General features: G+C 38.3%; 2 protein-coding genes across 5 annotated transcripts in view; one reads left to right on the top strand and one right to left on the bottom strand.

Annotated features, from left to right (window-relative positions):
• The window catches only part of nf1a (neurofibromin 1a), an 84481-nt gene that overhangs the window by 38974 nt on the left and 24814 nt on the right, over positions 1–20693 (top strand). For 3 of the 4 annotated variants that reach the window (XM_086080069.1, XM_086080067.1, XM_086080071.1), the window contains 6 exons: positions 448–510; positions 11578–11736; positions 12863–12960; positions 14133–14279; positions 14414–14560; positions 15086–15196. In XM_086080069.1, coding sequence (XP_085936195.1) covers positions 448–510; positions 11578–11736; positions 12863–12960; positions 14133–14279; positions 14414–14560; positions 15086–15196 — 725 coding nt within the window. The remainder of the gene's footprint in view (positions 1–447; positions 511–11577; positions 11737–12862; positions 12961–14132; positions 14280–14413; positions 14561–15085; positions 15197–20693) is intronic. The other variant, XM_086080070.1, reaches the window with a different exon arrangement.
• evi2b (ecotropic viral integration site 2B) lies at positions 15783–20654 on the bottom strand. Its single transcript, XM_086080643.1, has 2 exons — positions 20431–20654; positions 15783–17869 (listed from the first exon to the last, which is right to left on the bottom strand). Exons 1-2 carry the CDS (start codon positions 20652–20654, stop codon positions 16912–16914), a joined length of 1182 nt encoding a protein of 393 aa, XP_085936769.1. The 3' UTR covers positions 15783–16911.

Here is a 20693-nt window from a genome sequence, read left to right as displayed (position 1 = left end):
CATTGATGAGTGAAAACATCTTCTTTTTTTAAAATAAATAAATTTAGTCATGATAACACACTTATTTTGCCTAAGACCTGGGCAGCTTCACACTGCTGCTGCTGCTGCTGCTGTCGCCACTACTACTCTTACTGTTGCACTTCATGTTGGCGCTGTTGTCCAGGTACCCCAAACTGTGGTCCTGTCCTCACTGATTTTGCTTTTTTAAACGTTTGTTTTCCCATTTTTCATTTTGCGTTTCTTTTTGCAGCTTATAAGGCACCGAAAAAGAGTGCACTGAATTCCAGCAACAACAGTACATGCATGGCATGCTTCCTTGCCAATTAACAAATTGCTCTGTGACAAATCTTTTCTTTCATCTTATATCTGTGTACCTTAATTGGTAGGGTTGTGTGCGAATGTGTAGCTGGTGCTGTGACCATGATTGTACTCGTCTCTGTTCTGTAGGCTACTTGCCACTCTCTACTGAATAAGGCAACTGTAAAAGAAAAAAAGGAAAACAAAAAAGCAGTAAGTTTGGAGACTCTATTTTCCCTCAGATACTTTCCCCCAGATATTTTCCCCCTAAAGCAAAAAAGGCTTCTTTTTTTTTGCATTTTCCTCACTTGGTTTATTGTCTTCATTTGTTTAAAATTGTTTTTAATTGCGTGTCATTTTCAACTTGTGTACAATAGGGATGCATCAATTGATTGTATACTGTAGTTTCAACTGGCCATCATCAGTCTAAAACCAATCCTGTGCTGTTCACTTGTAATCCTCTTTACACTTTTATACTAAGAACCAAAAGCCTGTCTTTGCTTTTTAATTTTAATTTATTATTTTGTAAATGTTCCAGCTTTAATTTGACAAGCGTTGTTCCCAACCAACTATGTTCTGGTACACCCTTGAAAAGTCAAAGTTTTAAAAAGTATAGGCAGACTAGATCAAATACTTAACAGATAGTAAACTATATAAACACCAATTGGAATGGACTTCCCCACAGCCAAAGAGGTTGCTCACGAAGAATACGTCGTCTCAGCAAATAAAGAAATTTGATTGCACGGTTCATTTTAACCGGGCTGAACAGCGGTCTTTTAAGAAAGTGGGTGTGGCTTGCCAGGCTAGTACCATATATAATCTTAATTGTCTTTATTTTCTAGTTTGAGTATTCAAGATGTAATCTGATAATGGTTATATACTGTAAGAACAGCTGCTAGTAAGATATGCTGCGATTTACTGTACATATAATACAATTAGTCGATTAATCGCAACCACTAGGACCACGAGGGATGTCCCCATCCAATATTTTTTCCCCGATCAGCTGAAAATCATGTGATCAGAAATTGTAGCAGATCATGTACATTTTCAGCTGATCGGGGCAAAACTTATGTTTTCTGAAATTAATGATAAAAGTGACCAAATAACACCTCAAGATTTTGTCAAATGGAACAGTAATAATTTAATTTGAATATATTCTATTAATGTTTTTTTTTTGGTTACTGTGGTGTATGTAGTTAGTGACAATAAAAGGGCCGCGTAAACTGAAACCTAGGCACATCTGAAGTCACCTGTATGCTGCAGCAGAATGTACATTATGTTTGTAGGAAGAAAAAGGATTTTACACAGTTCAAAACAGACACCTTCATGGTGTGAAACACTTGGGTTTATCCTGTAGATAAAGCGCTATATAAAAAGCAGTCCATTACCTTTTTAGCATTCTAAAATAGCCAAGCCTAAAATAGTCAGACTTGAGAAAGCAACAAAAAAGTTAGAAATTGTGACACGTCCAAACGACATAACTTTAAATTTGGTGACAAGCAAGCTTGTTCCCCACATTTAACAAGATAATAAATCAATAGTTTGTAGCCCACACACTTCATAGCACGTAACCCCCAACTGCATATCTGCGTGGACTCAGCTTAGCCTGCACATGCCAATAAATAATGTTTTTAATGTTTTATTAAGAATTATATAAATCGAATGCACTCAGAGGAATCCTACATTCTATGATAAAGTTTATACCAAATTGGTGCCAATTGCATCTGCAGTAAATAAAATGTTTAAATGCACTACACAGTTACATGAAAATAAATCTTTATAAAGCGTTGGGCACATTTGAGGGTTTTCCTGATCACATTTTTCTGCACCCAAGTCCAAGTCACTTAATTCTGAATATCAGCTGCTACCTAGTCCCAATCCAATACCTCTGTATAGCAATGCAATGAAGAAGAAAAAGAAGACCACATCCAAATTGGCTCAATTATCTTTTGTTTTGTTTTGTTCTTTGAATTAAGGTATCCCAAAATGATACCTTTCTGTAAGGCTGTAAATCAGCGCTCAAATCAAGTAAAGAATTAAAATGGGTTATTCTTGACTTAAGAAATTTAAAAAGCTGATATTTTTCAGGCGGTACCGATCAGATGAAAATCATGTGATTGGCCCATATTCCTGAACATGTTGATTGGATCGGGACAACCCTAGCACATTTATATATATTGTGCTTATGCTGCATTTGAGGAACATGGGAAATCGTAATAATCCCACTAGGATTGTCCAATTTCTGACCTCAAAGCGTTGGAGGCAAATGCAGGGTTTTTCCTGCCTTAAATTGAGGCAAAGGTGGTATCACCCTGACTATGATGGGTGACTACTGATACCAGGTATCATTATCGGTGCCAATACCAATCTTATTTTAAGGTATCGGTACTCACGGTGGTTACAATCAGGGACTAGAAATTATATGAATACAAAGTTGCCATTGTTTAACTACAATCATTAAAAATTCATCCACTAGTACATATTAAATTGTAAATATAGATCAGCGTTGTTGTAAAACACTATTATCTTTATTGTATATTGTGTGTTTTTATGACTTGTTAGCGCACCACAGGGTGTGTGCAACGGTTGCTTCATGATCTATTTCTTCTTCGGTACATTAAAGTAAAAAAAGAAGGAAAAAAAGCTGTTTCTTCTTTGGTTGTTGCTTCAGGTTTTTCCGGTTCACTGCTGTTGATATAGCGCCTCCATAATGGCGCAACATTGCAACTGAAACTAAAATGCGTTCCTGTCGAGCTCAATCAACACAGCTGGAGCAATGTGTTGAACGATATCAGTGGCTCAGGCTTGACGTGGCGAGCAAACTAGGTGGAGGGGGCCGCCTCTGAATTTTGTACACAGGAAAAACCCTGAAATGTAAGCAACAAAGATAGCTGACTCTGATAAATTGTTTGTTCTGGTTAACGCAGTCATTCAAAATCCCGTGGGGTTATGTGAACCTATGTCAAATAACTAAATTAAAGTAACATTAAATAAATATACATATCTGTTTAGAATCTTGTAAATTGTGTTTTGCCATCCACGGTCTGTTTCTTCATGGGGGTCGCCATTGTCGAGTGATGTCAGATAAAAGCCTGTCAGTGAAGTCAGGGTCCTTCTTTTTTTCAGTTTTACATGGTTGGGGGATCCAGGTCCAGAAAGTAAAAACACAGATTGGCTTTGGCCACAGGTGCTTCTACTCAATTAGCAGGTGAACAATCTGTCTCCACCTGTTGAGTAGAAGCACCTGTGGCTAAAGCCTAACTGTTTCAGCGTTTTAAACTTTCTGGACCTGAATTCGGATCTCCCAGTTTAAAGGGGTGTTCCCACGCACACTTCCTAGTATGAAGTCAGAAAAGTCCAATTTGCCACTTTCCTCGAATGTAGCATTAGTGTTAACATAATGTTAGCATAAATGCCTGTACTCCATATATTTCAGCTCATTGGCCTAGTGGTAGAATGTCCGCCCTAAGACAGAGAGGTCCTGGGTTCAGTCCCCGGCTGGGTCATAACAAAGACTAAAAAAATGGGACCCAATTGCCTCCCTTCTTGACACTCAGCATTAAGGGTTGGAATTGGGGGATTAGGTCACCAAATAATTCCCGAGCACCGCTACTGCTGCTGCTCACCGCTCCCTCAGGGGATGGGGCAAATGCGGAGAAAGAATTTCGCCCCACTTAGATGGGTGTAACAATCAGTGGTACTTTAACTTATTAGCTAATTTTATGCTAAAAACCCATGAAGAGTTTCAAATCAAAAAAAAAAATTGCAAAACAAAAAAAAAAAACTGATGGACCAATACCCCATGTTGAGTTGTTAATGTATAAGAACACATTTAGAGCTAAAGAAGAGAAAAAAAGAATGTTTATTTCTAAATTAATTTGAGATTATTTGATTGTCTTCTTTTTTTACATATACATTGCTGAGGTTTGTGATCGGAACTCAGTCAGCAGATACTTAAAATCATAAACGCAGGTGCCCAAAAAATGTGATTGGGACATCCCAAGCGACTACAATCGATGACCAGTCGATGAGCAAAAAATATTTTGTGACAGCCTTATTTATATACAGTAGTGTGAAAAAGATTTTTCCCCCTTTCTGATTTTTTATTTTATTTTATTTTTTTTGCATTTTTGTCACACCTAAATGTTTCCCATCGTCAAACAAATTAAAATGTTTGTCAAGGATAACACAAGTAAACACAAAAGGGTTTTAAATGTTGTTTTTTTAGTATTAAGGGAGAAATATTGACCCTGTCTGAAAAAAGTGATTGCCCCCCTAAAGCTAATAACTGGTTGGGCCAAAGTCATCAGCAACAATAATAACTGGCAATGAGTCTTTCATATGTGTGGAGATGTTTTGGCGAACTCTTCCCTGCAGAATTGCGTCAATTCAACAACATTGTAGGGTTTTCGAGCAATCCAATAGCCTTTTAAATGTTATGCCTCTCAGCATTATAATCAGATTCAAGTCTGGACTAGACAATTAGGCCACTCCAAAAGTTGACTTACTAAAAAAGTAATTACAGAAATTACAAAAGTAATCATGAAAATGAATGAAATTTGACCAAACCAAATGAACCGTATAACTGGGTGTTCAAATTGTTCAAACTGTATTTAAATGTAATAAATGAAAGACTAATAAAATTTTCAGAATCAGCATGTAAATCTAAAAATACAAAAATGACTTAATAGTCAGTTGTTGTCATCGCATCTCTATTGTACAACTCTCTACTACAATCACTGTACTACTAATATTGCTGCCATTTTATGCATTTGGAGGAAGCAGTGGCATTCATTAATCTTTTACTCTTGGGACTTGTTTGCTCTTACCCAGGAGGCTTTTTTTTCCCCCCAGAACATTTCCTCTGCAGTCATATTTCTTCTTATATGGATTTTGCACATCTGCATGCTGCACCGGCCTCATTTGACTTTAATAACTAATATATGACTTGAAAAGCTGATGAAATATCCTGATAATTTTGCCTCCAATACGTATGTATGGTGTCTTTCCATCTTTGCATACATAAGCCTGAAAAAAGGTAGTTAGATCAAAGGTCTTATCACTAGGGTACACATTCCATGTCATCCCTTTTGTAAGGCTCAATTTTATTCATTGTCTTTGAACTTTCAGTGCGAGTGCCCTTATAATTACTGTATATCCACTTTCAACTGAATTTGCTCCTTTAACACTGATTACAACGTTGTCCTCACCTTCCAGTTTAAAGTATAATGTATGTGTTGCACAGATCATAGACAGTGTTCTCTTACAACGTATCTCACGATCAAGAGATTTTTCTGGCACGACTAATCACGAAGCGCCAGTGTCATTCAGACTAACTCAGTGTGTCTCACATGTATCAGTCCTCTTTGAAATAGGTGCTCCATCCACATTATTTATACATTGACATGACAAGATTGTATCTCTTTGTGCTTGATATTTTGTGTATCATTTGTTCTTTTCATTTTCAATTGCCAATTGAAAAAAATGAAAAAGTAAACAAAACAATAGAAACATTTGATATATATATATATTTTTTCTTCTTCTTTTTTTCTTTCTTTTTTTTCAGTTTTGGGCTCAGATAAAAAAATTACTTGGGGAAAAAAAAGCCACGATGGAATTTTATTTGATCATTTAGCTCTTTGGTAGTGGAATTTTGATAACAAGCATTAGTATCTTGTAAACCGTCACAAACAGTTTGGATCACAATCCATAAAGTCATCCATCAGCTATATCATACATATCAAGGACAAACATCAGCTTTGAACATTTCAGTATTTTTCTACTTATTCATGTCCACACGACTCTTAACAGTCAGTTTATTTGTAGAGTTGTCAAATGATAAACAAATTTAATCAGATTAATCACATTTTAGAATTTGGATTAATCACTTAATTAAAAAAGTTTTTTATCAAAAAAATTTGATCGCCAGATTTAAAGAGCACCTGTTATGTGTTAATTCTTTCGACATTTAATGTTATGAAAACGTAAACGTCTTCAACATTTCCACATGATCCACTGCTCACGTCCTCCTTTTTCTAATTAGTCAATTACTTGCATAATTTAAAATGGGGAAAAAAATTACCCCAATAGTTTGACATGAACAAATATTCTGAATGTCATACGCAAACATTTATTTAAAACTTTAATGCATGTAGTTATGTTTATTGCTCAAACACAACCTGTGCTACCTTTAACGTAACCATCTGTTGTCAGCTAAAGGATCATCAAATTAATAGTGTGATTAATCTGCATTCATACATGATTATTGCGATAATTTTTTGTGATCAATTAATTAGTTAACACTTTAACTTTGACAGCACTAGATTTGTAAATAAACTGAGCAGAAGGAAAACGTTGACAAAATGATTCTGACTGCAGCTAATACTTTTACTTTTTATTTGAATTGGACAAGGCGTAAAGAGCCAACATCTGTACTTAAACCCCTGATAACCCCTGATCTTGGTCCGGATGTCTTTTCACCTACTGCTATACTACTGCACATGTTAATTTAAGGTATGCACTTCACTTTCAGCCAGTTACTGTATGAGAGAACAATTTAACACAATGTCAATTTAAGATCTTTAAAATCATGCATCAGCTATAATAATGGTGTATTAAAGTACATAAGGATGAAGAAGAAACTGGTGTAAGTGCAAAGACAGATACTTAGTTTTAAATATTGTTGTATATTTATATTATTGTAAACTTCATTCTCATCACACACAGCGAGGAAACCTTACCACTGCTGTTTTGCTTGTTGGGTTACTTTGTTTTGAACCAAAGCCAATCCCTTTACAGCCACAGTGCTGGATATATCTTTGCTAATGCCTATTAGTCTTTACCAAACTTCTGGGTAAGTTAAATATTGTCCTGGGGCTATTTTTCTATTTCGTATTTTTAATATGAGCCTAAAATTGAAAATGAGATGGAAAGAGAAAAAACAATCACACATATTCATAGTTTAGTAAATGGCAAAACAGTGTGTAGTTTATAAGTTACAACATTCCAATGCTGACCCTATTATACCTAATGCGTTTTTTGGCTCATGTTGGTAAGAGAAATAAAAATGCTCGCATTCATTCATTCAGTACAGTGGACTATAAATTGAGTGGTTCCCCTGTGCGTGCGTGCGTGCGTGAGCCAAATAATCCTGTGGTGACGTATCAATTGCTGGGCTTTTTGTGTACATTGGCTCTGACGTGTGATTTAGCGCAACTGACGTAATAAAAATGCGACACAACGGTTGAGTGATGTAATAATCACGACACATCAAAGCAATAATGAAATTTGTTGCCAGCACTTAACAAAATATTGATTTTCAGCTATATTATCGATTCATTGTTGCAGCAGCTCTAAGCCGTGTGTGTGTGTGTGTGTGTGTGTGTGTGTGTGTGTGTGTGTGTGTGTGTGTGTGTGTGTGTGTGTGTGTGTGTGTGTGTGTGTGTGTGTGTGTGTGTGTGTGTGTGTGTGTGTGTGTGTGTGTGTGTGTGTGTGTGTGTGTGTGTGTGTGTGTGTGTGTGTGTGTGTGTGTGTGTGTGTGTGTGTGTGTGTGTGTGTGTGTGTGTGTGTGTGTGTGTGTGTGTGTGTGTGTGTGTGTGTGTGTGTGTGTGTGTGTGTGTGTGTGTGTGTGTGTGTGTGTGTGTGTGTGTGTGTGTGTGTGTGTGTGTGTGTGTGTGTGTGTGTGTGTGTGTGTGTGTGTGTGTGTGTGTGTGTGTGTGTGTGTGTGTGTGTGTGTGTGTGTGTGTGTGTGTGTGTGTGTGTGTGTGTGTGTGTGTGTGTGTGTGTGTGTGTGTGTGTGTGTGTGTGTGTGTGTGTGTGTGTGTGTGTGTGTGTGTGTGTGCGCGTGCGCGCGCGCGCGTGCGGGCGGGCGGGCGTGCCCTGAGGTGTAAGGTCAGCATGCCTTTGGCACAGGGATCCATCACTTTCTGACAGATATCATCTGTGGATATGGAAATAGAGATTTTTATGATAACCTACATCTCAATAATAGTCTTCAAGAGCATGTATCCAATTGATGTTCAATATTGTGGAACAGTGTGGCTTGGTAGGCGATAAGGTGGTCTAAATCAATTTGTTTCACAATAATATACTTCTCTCTAATCTCTGTGCACCTTCTTTTTGTAGTAATCTGAGCCAGTATGTCAATCAACAAACGTGCCTGTTTGTCACATGCTTACATAACAAAGTTCATGATGAGCAAATACCACTAGTGCATTGGACATGTTTATAAATGTGGGGTAGGCCACTCAGTATTTCAGAGAATTGCCTCATGACTTTCGGCGCTTCTTTAATTTTTCATGGAAAAAGATTCTACTGTTGTGTGAGGTATTGGGCGAGAGCACCATATTTGCAAAGATGCCACTGCTGTCCCATGTTCTATACCAGCATCCCAAACCTCGTCATCTCATAATTTTACCATGTAGTTCACCACACTAATTGAAAATAAAACTTGACATGTTAGAAAAGATGTATTGACACTATAAAAAACAATAATTGACAATGAAAACACTCCCTTGAAAAATGTGTGGGATTTTTCTGAATTTGAATTTGTATTTTTCACTCTGTTTTCAGAAGTAATAAACACACTTAACAGATGCACCCATTTCCTCGCTCGCCATTCTTCAGAACCTTTTTGGCTTGGCTCTGTGTTGTACAGCTCCAGGTGCCCACAGACTGAAATTATTATTTTGTCCATCTTTGTTCTTTCGACATGCTAGATGCACAGGACTCCCTGTGTGGGTGTGAAATTGCAGTTTATGTGACGTAGAAAGTGAATTCTCGACACCCATTGGCTGTCGCAATGTGGTGTGTCTTACAGTACAAATTGACCAACTGGAGCGAATGGGCTTGCCCAACTCACTTTGCGTCAAACGCATCAATCTTGCCACTCAGCACAGATTCACACCCATCTACGCCAACTGCATTGACTTCTTCTGTAATCACATTGCCGGAATAGTTAAATTCAAATTCTGTTTGATTTGGCATTTACACATTGTTCACCCATTTCTTCAGTTAGAGGAGAACCTGCTGTTAATGAATGCGTGTGTGTCTACTGCAGCTGTTATTTTTTATTTATTTTTTAATATATTTTTTAAGAGCTCAGTATTGTTCATTCGGTAATGTCATCATCATTGCTCTCTTTTTTTTCTTTTTCTTTTTATTATTTTGTATGTGGGTGAGGATGTGTATGTGCGTATTCGTTAGTTCACCAAAAAACTATTAAAAAAAATCCCATACCGTTCACCTAAACCGAACACCGCCGTCAGGAGACCCGAGGAAGGACCAAAGAAAAGAAAGGAAAGTGAAATCCAGCACCCACCAGGCCACCAACTAGAGTTCTTCACCAACCCCAGAAACATCTAAATTCCAACAAATCCAAAAAATCAGGGAGACCTCAAGAGACCAAAGGAAAGACTGAGGAAAGGAAGGAAGGACAGACGAAGCAGAGTGAGATCCACAGACACCAGCCTCCACTGATTCAATGACCTGAGGAAGAAGCAGATTGTGTCTGAGTTTCGATAGATGCTGGTGTGGTGGATCTGGCATGCATGAAAATCTCCACCAAAGAGGGGAGCCGTCGACCCTGCCAGGACAGAGCAAGCGCAACACCTCAGGGCCCCCCAGGCAGCGCCGAAGGACGACCCCCGGGCCCCGACAGGGCCACCGGCCGGAGAGCAAACCCAGGAGTAGGAGCACCCCCCACCCCAACACGGCCCGCGCCCCCAACCCAACGCAGCAGGACGGGGCACTGCAGGTCCGCCAGACACCCCACCGGTCCACAGCCCCCCCAATGCCCCCGCCCCCATCCACCCCCGCCATCCACCCCAACCCAGCCCCAGCTAGGGAGATGGGGGCACCGGAGGACGGTCGGCACCCCCGAACCCCAGGCCCAGCGGGGAAAGGCCCCGGTCGTCACTCCAGCGTTCTTAGTGAAAGCTAACCCCTGTTACTGAGTCCGCCAGCTCGCCGACTGGCGAACTCTACCCCTAAACCTTGAATGTGACCCCACCCAGTGTATATACAAGTGTGTGTGTGTGGTGCATTAAAATTGGGAGCAGGTGAACCGGAGCAGAGGGAAATAATATCCCCACGCTCCGATCCACCCGCCTCCCAGGCATGTCAGTGAGTGTATGTGGTCAGTGTTAGTGCCCTAAAGAACTGACTCTCAAAAAACAAATAGACACGAAATTCCCATCACTTCTACACCGGCCAAAACATGTTCGGTTGAAAGTGAGAAAAGACACTTGAATCTGCAATCCATGAAGTTGAAATGTATTTTTTGACACCTAATATGTTTTTCAATTGATATCCTTTTTTCCTGTCATTGATTTTCAATGCCAAAACATGACAATTCTCTGCCGCCATACTATAACGGTCTACATTTGGACATATGTAGACATAGTTGTTTGAAACCTTGGCAAATGTCAACATAATTCATTATAGCTAAAATGCTTACTTTTTGGTTTTGCCACCTACTTCTCCTGAACTAGATGCTGTGGCTTTCGGCTTACTCTTGCAAGTCTCTAATTTGTCATCATCTGTGTTTAGTTTTATTTGGCTCCAAATAAAAAAATGTTTTTTAACTCAAGACAACAATACAGTTTTCCCCTTATTTGTTTGGGAGAGATAGCACATTGTAACACGATCGATAATGACCATACAAAATGGTAGAAATTGCACAAAAGGGAAATGCAAACATTTCTTTTTGCTGGTACACCATCTTCTGTTTTGGAAGTTTGATAAGTCTGAATTACATTTCAGTTTCAGAGATTGGGCTTTGGAACATACAACCCTGTCTCGCTTCCAGACAAGATGTATTAGTCACCAATTTGGCTCTTCCACTTTTTGGCATCATGACTTCATTATTGTACATCTGTCATTCACTGTTTGAATATCGGTCTGCATTTCTCAGCACATTTTCTGCTCAAGATTTCATTCTCATTTTCTCTCTGTCCTAGTCCTGATTTAGAACTTATCTGGAGTGAAATTCAATCTTGCTCTGGTTAGTGTTACGCATGAATTCAGAGTATCCTTATTCACTTTTCCTTCTCCTGAAACCAGCATTTATGTTGCCATCCCTCACTCTGCTCGACTGTAGATACTGATGCTGGATAAATATTTTTCAAATCATTGCTTCATTGTGCCCTTCATAAAATTAATGTTTTTGTCCTTCTCTTTGCCTATTCCTGCCCCCCTTTCCCAAACCTTTATTTTTGTTTGACATCTGTTTTGTTTTTCCCTTTTCAACTGCCCCTGCTTTTTTCATGCTCCTCCACACAGGTGGTGAGTCAGAGATTCCCACAGAATAGTATTGGTGCAGTGGGCAGCGCCATGTTTCTGCGCTTTGTTAATCCGGCCATTGTATCCCCATATGAGGCTGGCATCTTGGAGAAAAAGCCTCTTCCAAGGATAGAACGGGGTCTCAAGCTCATGTCTAAGGTAAGAACATTAAGAGGAGTTTAATAAATAATGATTCGAGTAATCCGGACGCTGAATTTCAAATTGCCCAACTTTAACCCAAGAGTGCCATCCAGAGGAGTAAAAAAAGATCACAAACAAATGCTAGATTTGGATTCCCTATCCCCTTTCCAGCGATAACAGGGTCTTTGAAATTGGACCAGTGGTTGTTGAGAAAAGGCGATTTGAAATTCAGCGGCCACAGCCATTTAAATTAAGGGGGGTGCGGGGGATCAAACTGCAATATCTCAGAAACTGTTGATCCAATCAGGCTGAAATTTGGACATTTGACTTTCCTTGCCTTGAATTATCGCCACACCAAATTTGGAAAGGGGATGGGTTTTCAAAAAATTTCTGGGTAATCTGAGGGGGAATGATACAACTATTAGTCCCATGGGCGAATTATATCAATTATATCTTATCTTCTGAAGATTCTCCTAAGAGTGCAGAGTTCAGGTGAGGCTGCCGAGTAGCATTGTTCGGAAGGCAGGTGCAGATGAAGGCATTGCAGAGGTTTCGGCGCCCTCAGTTGTCTCCATTCTTCTTCTTCTCTAGCAAGCTGATGGAGTGGTCTTTGACTTATTCTCATCGTAGATTAGTATTAGAAATGCGCATATGGAGCTGCTTGGCGCGTGTTGTGGCAGAAAGGGGAACTACAGTACTGAACAGTATGATGTGGCATGTGGTTAAAGACATTTTCCGAACATTCATATTTATGGACATCAGTCAGCATTTGTTCATATCTACAAATGTTCGTAAGGATGTTCATAACTCGGGGGGACCTCCTTTGGTACCACATTCTGCAGGACCACCCAATGGCATTGGGAAACAGTTAATTCATTATAGTTGAATATTACAGTGGATGCAAAACTTCAATGTCTTCAGGTTCACATAAACCTTGAGTTAGAAGTGTATGCTCACAAACCCCACGTTCACCTTAATCCTGCTCTGCAAATATGCCACCTACTGTAGTATTAAGGGCGAAAAGTTTAATTTCATTTAATCAGATTGGACAATCTTGCCTATGTATACTCTGCCTCCAATCTTAGATCATTGGAGGGCTACATTAATGCTTGTTTCTTATCGTAAATCTGGTCTTTTCCTTTAGATTTTGCAGAGCATTGCCAACCATGTCCTGTTTACAAAGGAAGAGCACATGAGGCCTTTCAATGATTTTGTGAAGAACAACTTTGATTCAGCCCGAAGGTAGGACACTCAGAATTTTAAGGGCAGTTATTGTAACCACCATTGTTTCCAGAATTTTAAAGGCACTTATTGTAACCACCATTGTTTCCTTCCCCACATGATCAGGATTGCTCAATATGTAGAAATGGTAAATAGTGGTCAGTGGCATTTTTAAATGAAGAAAGTTGGTTGGCAGCCACTTGGGTATTCTTCTCACCTGGAAGATTGCAATGAGCTCTCTTACCAATATGTCTGATCCCAAAATCTATTTCAGACTGAGGCCAGACTGATATAATTCAGTCATTTGTTGCAAGGACCAACAACAAGAGATGTCTCAAAGCCCAATTAAAACAATTAACATGTGGCAGCCACTAGCTAGTTTAATCAGTAAATATAAAGTCGACAGGAACAATATGTCGGATTAACACAAATTACTCCAATAGTAACTTTTGGCCAAATTGTAAGTTTATTTATTATACAAATTTGGATAAAAAAGTGACACAGTTGTCATTTTTGGACACCCCGGGATACCGTATCACCGTCACACCGCCCAACCCCATGATTCATAGCATTTTTTTGTTATTAAGCGATATTTAGCTTTAGCACTGGTACGCCTTTGAAAACCACTCCTGTTGAGGCCAAAATTTATTTTTGTTTAGTGTTTGTAAATACAAATACCTGGGCACCCCTTTGGATAAGGGTCCTGAAATTATCCTCCAACACTGAGGAGATCCTCAGAAAAAGCCAGCAGACAACACTGCCTCCTAATGAATATTATCAAGATGTTCGATTACTCCTTTAAAGAAAGAATCACCAACTTCTCAATCTCCAGCTGCTTTCATTCAATTGGCTTTCAGGACTACACCACTAAAGTACATGTTGACTGTCTGTTATATATTTCACATGCCCTCACACCCTTTGTTCCTCAAATTTGAGTGGCTCCCATCAGACAAGAGAAATAAAATATGCACCCTAGAAAACAAACACTCAGTTTTTAGCTAGAACCTTATACACATACAAATTTGAATCACTTTTTATGATTGTTATCAAAGTATTAATTCCATTTTTAATAGAGCTGCCCTATTGCAGTCATCACTGATGGTGATTTAATCCGATTGTTATATAATGTGTCTGAATTTTCAAGTTGCTTCACTTTTTGGTCTAATTGGTGTCTTCATTCCTGGTTGTCACAGTTTTTTCTTGGATATAGCATCTGACTCTCCACCCAGTGACTCTGTGAACCACAGTCTATCCTTCATCAGTGACGGTAATGTGCTCGCCCTCCACCGGCTATTATGGAACAATCAGGAGAGGATTGGCCAGTACCTGTCCAGCAACAGGTCAGCATTTATACTATGTAGACAACAGTTACCAGACATGCTTCTTCATCAGTTTATTAATCAAAGCTGGCACTGTGTGATTTACTGATGTACAAAATACTTAAATATATATACATAATAATCAATCTTCCCAGAGACCACAAGGCTGTTGGCAGGCGTCCTTTTGACAAAATGGCAACCTTGCTTGCTTATCTGGGACCACCTGAACACAAGCCTGTGGCTGATACTCACTGGTCCAGCCTCAATCTGACCAGTTCCAAATTTGAAGAATTCATGACCAGGTAAGATTCTTTCTTCTGAATTTGTACACCGTGCCCTCTACTGTACAACCCCCACCCCAGCCTGCGATTATTTTTTTCTGCTAAAATAAAAATAAAAAAAACATTTTGAGACAATGCTGTTGATACAAATAACAGATTGTCTTTATTTCTTGTGCACAATATATTTCGGTCAGTTTCTCATTCTGCAAATTTTCTGCAAAATTTTGACACAGGAAATGTCTTAATAGGATTGCATCATAAGTTTAGGTCAGGCCGTTTGACTACTCTCACTCATTTGTTAACAATAAAAATAAAAAATAAACAATTAGGTGCAGTTTTAAAATGTTAACTTACAATCAGTGATTTTGCATTGGTAATTTTCTAAACTAAAAATAAGAGTTGACTGAATCACAGATTTTTTGTTTTGTTTTTAGACCACAGTCCAGTTGGGTTTTCAAATCCAAAAGCTCTCACATTATTACAGGATAAAAAATATTTTAACAACAATGTTGGCTTGTAGATCCCATGGTTTTTTTTGTCTTATAGACACCAAGTACATGAAAAAGAGGAATTTAAAGCGTTAAAGACCCTCAACATCTTCTATCAGGCTGGGACTTCCAAGAGCGGCAATCCAGTCTTCTACTATGTTGCTCGCAGGTAAAACAAAGATCAATTTTCTTTGCAATCTGTAGCAGTAGCTTCTGCTCTTCTGTCCGATTTTTTTTGTCATCTCTTCTGCGTTTGAACAGTATAGTAAAATCTTACTCCAGGACGTCCAGGTAATATTGCGCCCCTCCTTTTTTTAGCCTAATGCTGATTATGGGTAAGATCCCATGGTTCTACATTCCTCTATTCATTGGCCCCTGCTGCCCACACAAATGAAAAATTAGACCTTCCAAATGCTTTAACAACATAAAGTGGTTCGAATTTTTACATGACTCCTAATAACAAATATTTAAACACAAAACCTCGTAATCTATGTAAAAATCGGACAGTGGATTTTCTGCATCCAAGTTTAAAATGTGATTGAAAAAAGTCATCACTCACTCGTTATCCCTTATAATTCCTTGCAAGAAAATAATTTTATCATTATCCATAATTTTATTCAACAAAACACAAGGCACAAAAAACGTATTCCCCCCTTTAACTTTAAAGTGAATTACATGTTTTATTAAATAATAATACATGATGTGACTCACACAGAAACAAAAAACATTCCAAGGTTATCTTGGAGAATGATGCACATAAAACAAGCATATAAAACAGTAATTAAGAGCAAAAAATTAACAAATAAAGTGTGTGTTCAGTTGCTGAAATAGTCAAGAATAAAAACAACACGGGGAGGAGGTATTCATAGTTGTTAAAATTGCTGAAATTAATATTGGAAGCGACAGACAATATATAAGCCATTGGAGTTGTATCAAAATCATGTGATGAGAAATTTCCTTTTCACGCTTACATTAGTCAACTCATTAGCTATTTTCTGATTTCAGTCGGAAAATGGTAGATTGAAGTTATTGTTTTTTAAATTATTACTATTGATTCTATGAATTACTGTAGTTTCAAAACATTGTGCATCTTGGGTAAAAGATGTGTGTTGACTTCTTTTTTTTAAGGTGATCATTATTTGTTCATATGGATGGTCTGAGGGGGTTCTAAATTTGTTCACACAGATTGCAGTAGAAACATTGATGAATCACAGATTTGTTTTAATGATTTAGAAAGCAACTCAACACCAAATCAACCTTTTTTTTTGCTGATAAACTATGCATGTTTGTTGGAAGCTTGACTTTGGGGCAGTCTGTGTGGCGCCATCTTCAGGTTACACACTGGAATAAATACAATTTGACAGTTGGGCCTCTCCTTGGACGAGCACGGATTACCAACGCCATTGGCTCAGTCTGGTACAAGCATCCTTAGCGCGTTGGAGTTGGAAATATTAACGTTTGCGAACATTTTTATTTCAAATTTTAGGTTAGTGATCGATTAGCATAGCATTTGGTTAGTTTATTTATCATAACTTGTTGTAGGATAGAAATTTAGACCACATTAACCCTTCTCCCCCCACCTTGCAGGCCCAACAATCCTCCAAGCAACCCATTGAGCCTCTTTTTCAAATAATAGTTAGGGGTGGAGCAAGAGTCTGGTAGCGTGTTGAGTTGCTTTTTAAGTGCAAATTTGTGCCTGTGCTCAGTCACATATTCTGTTCTAAAAGAGTGTTTGTCAACTACTTTTTGTTGGTTAAGTTTTTATAAGTAATTAAAATTGCCCAAAGTCATTTTCTGCAGTGCAGATATAGTTAGTTACAGCTTTCATTGACAGGATTACCATTTGTGATGCTTTGTTTCATTTAAGAAGTTATAATGGCAGAATTATCCAGTCTTTTTTGTGCCGGTGCTTTCCAGTGCACTTTTAATATCGAATTGTTGTTCAGATTTACTCCCTTGATGTGTACTTCCAAAGGTTGAAGGTGGTGTTGTGGCTTCTGACTGCTCCTGCATCTCTGGGAGAAAGGACAACCTTTTAGAAGTTCTCTGAGACATGAAGCTGGCAACAGAAATCTGATTCGATGACCTCAGTGTTACTTGTCCATTGTCATTTCCATGGCTGACAAATGGTGAAGGACCTGCCCAGTCAGTTGTTGTCATCTGCTGCTTCTGAAGTTTGCGTTTCTTCACAAAGATGATCAAGAATCCAACAATCATTGATACCAGAGCCAAACTTATTAGTCCTGCCACTACTTTACTGTGAATTAGTACATTATTAGAATTTTCTGTTGGGGGGTCTTGGATTTTATTTGGCTCCGTGGTGATACTGACTCTTGAAAGTTTGTGTCCGTCAGTGGACTGTGTAGTATCTTCACCTTTATGTGTAGGTTTGTTGTCAAGAGATGAGCTTGAAGATGTGGTTGTTGTAGAAATGAAATTTGAGTCTGTAGTTAAATGCGTCATTTCAGTAGTAGAGGTTTGTTGCATGTCGTGGCTTTCGGTGGATCTTGGCGATGCAGTGCTTTTAAATACTTTTGTGGTGTTTGTCATTCTTACGGTTGAATTCATTTTCAGGGAAGTCATGAAGCTGGTTGTTGTTGTTGCCTGAGCCACCTTGATGTCTTTTGTGATGTTTAGAGGAGATTTTTGATTGTAAGTGACTGTTGGTAGCTGGATGTGAGAGAAATTTCCTTCGATCTCACCAGTTGTAATTTCAGTAATACTGTCACCATGGCCAAATGTTGTTGCTGCACCACTTGTATGCAATGACAATGTGAAAACCAGGCTTATGAAGTAGAGGATCATAGATTCCATCTGTCGGCTGTTTGGTGCGTCTTTGTAGCTGTAATTATATAAAGTATTTTTCAGTTAAAATGCTATATGAGAGAATTAATAACAAAAATATATTGTCATAGCTTTAGCCATAGATCATTACTGGTGGTACACTAAGCTGGTAAAAATAGATTTTGTTTAAGTTTGAAATCCTCAATTCCTAGTTAATTGTACAGAAATTAAACCGTTTTGACTGTATTTTTGACGGCTAATTTGAGCTGGGACTTGCTAACCACAGAGCTTCTTAAAGAGGCATTCAAAGGCATGTCAAGGTAAAATGCATTGAGAATAAGATGTTTATATTAGGGCTGAACAATGTATCTATTCGGATCAGACTTGTAATCTCAGACAACACGATTTTGTGATCGTCAAAGCTGCTCGTTTTAAACACGCTTGTAAATGTTACTGTACATAGTGAATAAATATTATCTAAGAAAATCTTGAATCGACACAAATTCTTAGTATCTGTCAGAAAGATCGCAATTTATACTTTTCTGAAAAATGTTCAGCCCTAGTTTATATTTTCTTAGTTGACAGAAAGAAAATATGTCACACAAGAAAATAACCATTTTGAAAAGATGTAGCTTGTGAAAAGTACTCATTGCAGCTGTAAGTCAAAACATTTTGCATATTTTAGCAGAAAATTTCAGAGGTTTAGACCGGCTACATTATTTTTAACAGACGCCCAGTACACTACACCTACATCTTGTGTGTATACAGTAGATCAGTCTTTGAATTGACAGAACTCAAATATAATCAGCAGAGCTACGCTTAAACCACATTATAGTTTATTTTATATTACAAATGGATCAAAAAGGTAAATTAAATGACAGAATTGAGCCAACTGTTGATAAATCATGCCTATTTGTAGTTGATAGGACTATTCATAATGATCAGAATTCTGAAGCAAAAAAGTTGTATCTGTGGAAGAAAGTAAAATATTGATGATGAAGGTGTTGAATTTCTTACCAATGTTAGTAGGATTTCTCTGAAACCACACGCAGAGTATCTTAAATTGAACCAAGAGTACTGGGTTTGAGTGACAGTTATAGTAACTGTTCTGCTTACTGCTTACAAAGACTGACCGACTCCTGTTTCACATTCAGGAAGTCTTTTGAAACTACTGGCAGCCCATTGCATTCTAATGTTAAGCCTAGTTGTTCTGTTTTTACCCCGAATATACTATTTCATTTAAATTATCAGAACTATTGACCTTAAGGACTCCAACTTGTTAGATATTTCACATCCAAGCTTTGTGTATGCTAATTATGTGAATTTGTGTTAATACTGTTCTCGGTTTTAATCTTAAATAAGGAATTATGGGTTTATATAATACTGAACATTTCAATCATGGTCAACATGTACCATTGTAGTTGCTATAATCAAGAGAGCTCTACTACAGCAGCAAAAAAAGATTCAGGAAGATGCATTGAAAGATCAATATGCACTTTATTAATAATGAAACACGTTTTCCATTAGTTGGCGTTATAGCACTTGTCCCCAACCTCATTTGCACCATGAACCTGTTTCATATTAAGATGTTTTGAGTGACCGGAATAAAAACAGATAAAAGCAAATAATTAATTATACAACTCACCATTACGCTGAATGTAATAGTTGTAATTAGTAAGAGTCTTGCACTTTTTGTTCTTCAACGAGCTGGTTTTATGGAATAATGTGTGGCCCGTCAGATTACGTCAGCCCAGGATGCAGTGTAGCCCATTACATGTATTTGACAGTTGGACAACAAAAGAGAAAACTTTGTAAAGTAGGCTTCCCTATCATAAGTTGTGAACACTGTATTCTAAGTTCTCAGGGGATTCCTTTAGAAAGGACCTGGTGAAGATGAAGTGATAGCCAAAGTAAATGAAATTGAAATGACCGGTATTCTCAACCTGGATCATCACACAGAACTTGGAATACAGCTGTCAATATCTATGGTAGTGAACCCTCTCAAATGATATTGGAAAAATGGGAGTGTGCGTTTTTCATTTTTCGGCCCCATTTGGCAGTAGCAATTTGAAATTCAATTTCCTTAATTGAGCAGCTTTAAACAGCTCCTCAGGATGCTGGCCAACCGGCTTCATCCAAACAAATCCTTCAATTCTTTCATTTGAATGATGGAAATTATAAAAAAATATATAATCAGTATTTGGTTCAGTATTCTGTGTTTTCTGTAAAAACATAAGGAAAAAAAGACTTTGGCCATTATTTTAACAAAAGTGGCGATGTGGGATAAATCACACTTGTTGGCTTACATTTCTGCTATTATGGGAAAATGTAGTTTCAGCTGACCAAAACACAAATTAAGTTTCACATTAAAGGTCTGAAACAAGTCTTCCTTCTAGCCATTCACAATACAGTAGTACTACATACCTTATACAAGCAACATGCCTAAATCGAGAGTGGGGGTCATATGAGGCAGCTCTTCATTTTAACTAATCCTCGTTATAGGAGCTAAACAACTTGTTAAATATCTGTTGAAGTGAACAGACTGTAGGATTCTGCGTTTAAGACTGCAGTTTACCAAAGTCACTTGAAACTTCCAAGTCTTGTGAATTAGAGCGCAACATCTGACCATCACTGGTCTCAGGTTTGAAAGCAGTTCCCTCCTGTTCACTTTCTGCCCTTGCCCCCTCCTCTTCCCTGTACATTTCACATTGGTTCTGTTCCTGTATTTTGTTGTCTTCTGCTGTCTCCTCCTCCAGCAAGACACTGGTCTCACATGGCCCAACAAGTCCTCCACTCTCAGGTGGGTTTGTGTCCCAGTAATCTGTACTACTCACCAAGTACATATTAGAGTGGGAGGCTTGTGGAGCATAAACCTGGCGCCG

Source organism: Leptonotus elevatus, chromosome 7, assembly GCF_054856555.1.
Source record: "Leptonotus elevatus isolate MCC_2025b chromosome 7, RoL_Lele_1.0, whole genome shotgun sequence".
NCBI lineage: Eukaryota > Metazoa > Chordata > Actinopteri > Syngnathiformes > Syngnathidae > Leptonotus > Leptonotus elevatus.
This window is presented reverse-complemented; position numbering and strand designations above follow the sequence as displayed.